General features: G+C 57.9%; 1 protein-coding gene across 1 annotated transcript; it reads left to right on the top strand.

The window, feature by feature from the left end:
* Window positions 1–901: 901 nt before the first annotated feature.
* On the top strand, window positions 902–6751 carry SLC29A4 (solute carrier family 29 member 4). Its single transcript, XM_085300087.1, has 10 exons — window positions 902–1064; window positions 2172–2309; window positions 2661–2774; window positions 2857–2985; window positions 3584–3658; window positions 4043–4308; window positions 4446–4581; window positions 4900–5087; window positions 5456–5696; window positions 5829–6751. The coding sequence occupies exons 1-10, from the start codon at window positions 902–904 to the stop codon at window positions 5969–5971; spliced, it is 1593 nt and encodes a 530-aa protein (XP_085156213.1). The 3' UTR covers window positions 5972–6751.
* Window positions 6752–7141: the final 390 nt, after the last annotated feature.

Raw genomic sequence — 7141 nt, 5'->3', positions numbered from 1 at the left:
CGCGGTCAGCCAAGAAAAGAGCACAAAAATAGCGTTAACATGGCATGACACATTCTCAGGATGTGGTGAGCAAGGACTTCCCGAGGCAGCGGGCTCTTCCCCTTCAACTGCCCTCTGTGAGTGATTTTCACCCATTAATTTATCTAATTGCTTTTGGAAATCATGCCAGTATTTGACATCAGCAGCTTCCCATGACGAGCAGTTCAGTAGGTTAATGCTGCCACTGCTGGTTTGCACCTCCCCAGTTTGCCTTGGACCCCAACAGTTCTCCACTTGCAACCCAAAATCTCCACTCTTACTCGAAGCAGGACACTCGGAACAGGGGCTTCTGCCTGTTTTGCTCAAAAACAGCATTCCTCCTCCTCCTCCACTCTTGAGGCTTGTGGGCCGCTTCACCTCGGCACGAGGCTTGAAGCCCAGCCTGCTGGAGCCCTGCTCTGCTCGGCCTTGCTCCCCTCCAGGGCAGGACATCAGGGAAAGGAAATCCTGGTTTCTCTATACCCCATGTGGGTTGCTGGTGGGATGCAGGAGAAAGAAGTTGAAGACCTGCTTTTACTCGAAGCCAGAAGAGCCTCAATTGCATCCCAAGGTCACATGCAGCATGGGGACATCACTGGGGTCACCAGGGTGTTGGAGACTCATGGGGAAAGGGGTGAACACAACAGGGGTATCGTGCCCTGAGTGGGCACATCGGTCCCACTGGGGACAGCAGCACGGTACGGGCCCCAAGCCACCGCAGCTACAGCCACCCTCTAAATAACAATCCTGCAAGGAGGGCTGCAAAAAGACACCATGCCACCTGCGCGGGGATGCCCTGGGGCTATCCAAGGTGGGGGAYGCTCGGATCTCACCGCTTGTGCCCCGATGGGTGCTGCTGCAATATTCCAACAGGTCAGTCACCATGGGCTCGGTGGGAGCCGACCGCTTCAAGGATGTCAGCCCAGCGGGGACGCCGGAGGGCAATGTGGTGATGAGCTTCAGCTTTGACAGCTACCAGCTGGAGGAGGAAGAGCTGCAGGGAAAAGGGAGCCAGGCCAAGGGCGTCCTCACCTTCATGGAGCCAGGTAGGGAGCACAGGGTGATGGGGCCTGCGAGGAACCTGCTGTCCACCAGGTCCTGGCACACTGTGGCTCATGGATGGGAGAAACCCAGGGGAAGAACCAGGAGGGTCTGAGGACAGGGCTGCCGTGCTGGGCACCTGCCACCAAGGGACAGATTCAGGAGGACAGCAGGGCATGAGCTACCTACACTGCTGATTTTTCCACTTCCTAGCAACATGGGAACTTCCTGGGCTGTGTTTAATAGCCAGAAATGGACTGAAAAGYCATAAAATTGCCTAATGCCTTTTTTGGACTTATTTGTACCTATTTTAGCCTGCACAGCATCATGCAGTAGCAGGTCGTGGTGTTTCCTGKCAAGTTGTGGGTTTGGTGGCCTGTTCCTCCTGCTGGGCTCTCTCAGCTCTCTGCTTGGCTTGTGCCTTCTGCACCCTCTGTCCCGAAATTTTACCCTTTCCTGGTTGAGCAGAGGCTGGACGTCGGGGACATCTCCTGAGAACCCAGCGAATTTGCACTGAGCCCTGCCTTGCCCCTCCGCTGCCTTTTTGCACGGGGCTCGGTTCTTACAGACGTTATCCGGCCGTGAGGTTATTCGGCTGTTACTTGAAGTTGTCCCCCAGCAGAGCTCTGCTATTTCCCTGCCTCCCGGGCCTCTCGTTGAAATGCCCTTTTTTCACGGAAGGAATTTCTGCAGCCTGGTGCTGTTTATTAGCGCGAGCRCTGCCAGGTGCCCACCGTTGTCAGAGCGCTCGCTGCACGCAGGGCRATTTTAGCTGGTCATGATGCTCTCCTTTGCCATAAAGGATCCTCATGGGAGCTTCCCCCAAGCAGAGGAGGCTGGTGTGAGACCAGCCCTGGGCAGCCAGACGTGTYCCCCCAGAACCAGAGCAGAGGCACGGGTCCCAGGAGAGGTGCTGCCCCCAGGATAAGAGACTTTCCTCTGAGATGTTAAAAAATTGCCGCCCTGAACAATCCCACCCTTTCTCAGCGGCTGCAGAGCTGTGCCACTGCCAGGGGCTCGTTCCCCTGCGCAAAAGCAGCATTTTGTATCTACCAGTGGGGTTTGGGCATGCAGCATGACCATCACCACCTTCTCTCTCCTTCCCCTTTCAGGGACAGTTTCCGAGGACCCCGAGCCCCAGGATCGATACCATGGGATTTACTTTGCCATGCTGCTGGCYGGGGTGGGATTTCTCCTGCCGTACAACAGCTTTATCACCGATGTGGACTATCTGCATCATAAATATCCAGGTAGGTCTTCTCTTGGCTGCAGCACTCTCAGCATGTCCCGGACCTGTGTCCCGCATGCCGYGATGGTGAGTGGGGAGATGAGGCAGGGGCAGGTTTAGGGGGCACCAGTGAAAGGCTGACGGGACCAGTGTGGGAAGGTGTGCTTGAGCAGGTCAGCAATTCAGGCTGATCTGTTCCTGAAGCTAAGCCATCCCGGCACTAGAAAGGCTGCTCTTGACTGAGCTAAGAGCACCGAGCAGGCTCAGAAAGGCACAACGGCCTCTGGCCCTAAGTGCAGAAAGAGTTGGGGAATGTTTCCCACAAGAGCCGGGCCACCAGGCAGCCAGCTCCAGCACCCTTCCTGCTCCACAGGGACCTCCATTGTCTTCGACATGAGCCTCACCTACATCCTGGTGGCCTTGGTGGCTGTCCTCCTCAACAACGCCCTCGTGGAGCTGCTGAGCTTGCACACCAGGATCGCCGTGGGTGAGTGCATGGCCCTGTGCATCCGTGGCCAGCCCCAGCTCCCCGCTCCCTGCCACCACCCACCTCTGTGCCCCCCTTGCAGGCTACCTCCTCGCCCTGGGGCCCCTGCTCTTYGTCAGCATCTGCGACGTCTGGCTGGAGCTCTTCACCCACCGGCAAGCRTATGCCATCAACCTCATTGCTGTGGGGGTGGTGGCCTTTGGCTGCACAGGTATGTCAGGGCGCCTGCTGGCATGGACRGGGGACAAGGACAGCCCTTCCAATAAGGATGGGAAAACAATCCCATCCCAAAAGTCCGTGGGACAAACACTTGTTYGCCCATCCCACTGCCTGGTCCCCAAGCTCCCAAATCTGCATGAGGCACGCTACCTGCCCTCAGCATTGCTGCTGGGGAGGTGAAGCAGGAGGAAGGAGTGCGAACGGCCACAGCCAAGGCCTCCTTGGGATGGGACAGTCCTTGCAGGACTTTTCTGCTTTTAGGGCTRTTTCCAGCCATTCCACGCTGGTTGTGTGATGATCTTCATTCTTGTGATGTGGGACATGTTCACTCCTCCTCTTCCTCTGGCCACTGAGGATTGGGTTTGTGCCCAGCCTTGCTTGCGCCCCATGGCAAGCCAGGCTCTACAAGGTGTCTTGGGCTGCAATATTCCCTGCTAGCATCACTCAGGGTGGTTCTGTGCCCTCTGAGCTGCCCTGGCTTGATCCAGCACRGCTGAATCACACCAGGGCTCCAGTCCCTGGGGCAGGGACGATGCCGGCTGGAGCAATAATCCTCTTCCTCCTCCTCTTTGCACATCTCTCTATTGAAGTGCAGCAATCCAGCTTCTACGGCTACACCGGGCTGCTGCCCAAGCGCTACACGCAGGGGGTGATGACAGGCGAGAGTAAGTACCTGCATGCCACTCACTCGGCTCTCTGCACGTGCTTGGGACAGCTGGGTGCTGGGGCAGAGTCGTAGGGACTACAAGTACCTCTGCGTTCCCTGATGGATTTGGTTATGGGTTGCAAACTGGCTGGAAGTGGACAAAAGGAGGCCCCATCCCCCCAGCCTTCATGCTGCCCATGCAGGGGGTCCTCGGCTGAGGGATGGGTAACAGCCAGGTTCATCTCCTCAAAATTGTTGCTAGCAGCTGCGCCATGTCTGGAGGCTGGCACTGCTTACCATCGCATCTCCACTCAGGGTTGGCCTCAGTAGGGTTTTCCTGGGCAGCCGTTCCTTCGTGGTGGAGGGGGCTCTCTTGACCATCCCACTCCGGTTGTCCCGCCAGGCACTGCTGGGGTCATCATCTCCCTCAGCCGTATCTTCACCAAGCTCCTGCTGTCAGACGAGAAGGAGAACACAGTCATCTTCTTCTTCATTTCCATYGGCATGGAGCTGACGTGCTTCATCCTCCACCTCCTGGTGAAGCGCACCCGCTTCGTTCGCTACTACACCACCGGCTCCCACAAGGGCCTCCCCGAGCCCAAGGGGGCCGGGGACTGCGGGACGGGCTACCGAGTTCACCACGACGTCACTGCTGAGGATGTTCGATTTGTAAGTGCCCTGTCACAGAGAGCGCTCTGGCATAGGGGCAATGTCCCCACTCACCACTGTGGTCTCTGTCACGCTCCCCTGCCTTGAACCTGCCTGTCCCAGGGGTCACAGCTCAGGGCCCCTCTTCCTCCATGCAGGAAAACAGGCCTCAAGGGCAGCCAGTATCCCCCACAGGCAGCCTGGGACACGAGGCAGAGCCAGCCGGCAGCGGGACCTACATGCGCTTCGACGTCCCTCGGCCCAAAATCAAGAGGAGCTGGCCGAGTTTCAGAGGTACATATGTCTTGAGCTTGCAGGATAACCTGTTTTGGCATGCTGGTGGAGGGCACGGGGCATTTTTCTAGCATTTTATGGAGCAGATGGAGCTATCCACTACCCAGGACTTTGGGGAATGGGTGTTTATTTCTCTCTGTGCCCAAGAATCTCTTCCTGAGAAGATATCCCCAAATGCGTCAATGCGTGGGAGCTGCCATYTCACTGGTGTAGTCATTTTGGCTCTGACTTTTGGACTGAGGCTGAAAGGAGGCTCAAAGAAGGGAAAAAGCTCAGATTTATCCATTGCTGGCTGAGCTGCTCTGCCATCTCTCCCAGACATGCTGCTCCACCGCTACGTGGTCTCCAGGGTCATCTGGGCCTACATGCTTTCCATCGCTATGACCTACTTCATCACACTGTGCCTCTTTCCTGGGCTGGAGTCAGAGATCCACAACTGCACGCTGGGGGAATGGCTCCCCATCCTCATCATGGCCATCTTCAACCTCTCCGACTTTGTTGGCAAGGTAGGAGGGTCCCACCAGTGTGATGCTGAGGAATGGGCTGAGGGAAGACTTCTCCACSTTGCCATGGGGAGAGGGCCTGACATCTTGCACCTTTTTTTTTTTTTTTGGTCCTTTTCTCCTTTTCTGCTCTTTCAAAATTTCTTGGCTTTATCAAGGGTGATCTCTGACTCTTGGGTCATCTAACCAGTGTGAGGTTGTGCATCGTGATGGCCGGGGTCAGGATCCTGCAGCAGATGATTTTCTTGTCTCCACCAGCTCCTCTCCTCCTTGTGGCCACTGAATTGGGCCTCATGGTCTCAGCCCCCCTCATCCATCTAGTCTTTGCTTTGCTTTCCACTCCAGTGTGGTCTCTCCCTTCCTTGGTTCAGATACTGGCTGCCCTGCCTTACGACTGGCGAGGGACCCACCTCCTCGTCTACTCCTGTCTCCGTGTGGTGTTCATCCCTCTCTTCATCATGTGCGTGTACCCCAATGGCAAACCCGCCTTTGGCCACCCTGCATGGCCCTGCATTTTCTCCCTCCTCATGGGCATCACCAACGGGTACTTCGGCAGCGTCCCCATGATCCTGGCCGCCGGCAAAGTGAGCCCGGAGCAGCGGGAGCTGGCAGGTAGGGAGTGCATGGTGCTGGTGGGGATGGCTGGGAATGGCTGGCACAAGCAGGACCAGGAGCAGAGCGCTAGTGGGACTTCTCCATGCTCCCAGGCAACTGGCCCTGATGTCCACGTTCCTTCCCCTGCAGGTAACACCATGACCGTGTCCTACATGACGGGGCTGACACTGGGCTCTGCTGTTGCCTACTTCGCCTATAGCCTCACCAGTGCATCCCACAGTACCTGTTTCCACACCGAGACCCTCAACAGCTCCTTCACGGCGGGGTACTGAGCCCAGGCACAGGGTGACAGAGCGGAGCAGGTAGCAGGAGCTAGTGGCTGGGGATGGGTGCTCGCTGCCTCTGCTCTTGCTGTGGTCCTGCCCTCCTGCTCAGCTTCAATGTCCTTGCCTGTCCCCATCCTGCCACATCCCTGGTGGGGAAGAGCAGCACCGTGGCACCGGGTGGGAAAGGCCACTGATGCCCRAGAAGCCAGGAACTGATGCCTGGTTGGTCAAGGTTATGGCATGCAGGGCAGGTGCCGTGCAGCTCTCCAGGTGGTTTCTGCCCCTCCCGTTTGAGCTAAGCCATTGCCAGCAGGAAGAAAACACTGCAAAAGCTGCAAGGTAATAGGACCCCCTCCCCCGGCCCCCCAACAGGCAAAGGCGATGCAGATTTTTGCCTGCCAGCCCTGGCTGGTCCCTGCCCCATGGTGGCTGTGGGTGGACTGGGGGGCCAGCACCATACTGCTGCCCCCACACTGGGAGTCCTGGCTGCTGGCACTGGAGTTCACCCAGAGCAGATGGGCTATGAAGAGAGCAGGGTGGGAGCGAGGTGGGGGCTGGTGAGGACGAGGAGGAGCAAGAGAGGGAGGACCCGCTCCTTCAGACCCCGGTGGGGCCAGGCGGGTGCATCGTGGCTCCTCGTGATGGTGCTGCAGGCTTCACTGAGACCAGCTTGAAATCGTGACCCTCCCCGAATGCTCAGACCTCTGAAGATATGTGTAAAAGACCCAATTCACTTCTGTTGGCTGGAAAAAAAATACTTTTCTTTTTGGTTCTGGCTGTTTTTTTTTCCCCTCCTGCGTGTGAAAGCCACAGGGACTCGGGCGTGCACCACGCTGCAGGGCTGCTCCTCACCGCCCCGCCGCRCTGTCCCACCCGGGGAGCCAAGGCCGAGCTCGTGCGGCCCGTGGGGAGCAAACCTTGGGGGGCACAAAAGCCGTCCCCGGCTCCCTCCCACCCCGGGGCACCCACGCCGGGCCAGTGGGCCGAGCCAGCCCTTGCTTGGGAGCCGGCGCTGCGGGGCGAGCGAACGCCTTTCAGAGCCGGGGTTGGCGAGGGTGGAGGATGAAGTCAGGGCCAGCCTCATCCTCTCACGAAGGTGCTGGGCCCCACTTTAACCCTCCTCCTCCTCTGCAGAGCCTGGCTGTCAAATGGAGCTGGGGAAAAAGAAAAAGAAGA

Source organism: Rhea americana, unplaced genomic scaffold, assembly GCF_003343005.1.
Source record: "Rhea americana isolate MKP2758 unplaced genomic scaffold, rheAme1 scaffold_10, whole genome shotgun sequence".
Classification (NCBI taxonomy): Eukaryota; Metazoa; Chordata; class Aves; order Rheiformes; family Rheidae; genus Rhea; species Rhea americana.
Note: the sequence above shows the minus strand (reverse complement) of the source record. Positions and strands in the feature narration are given on the sequence as shown.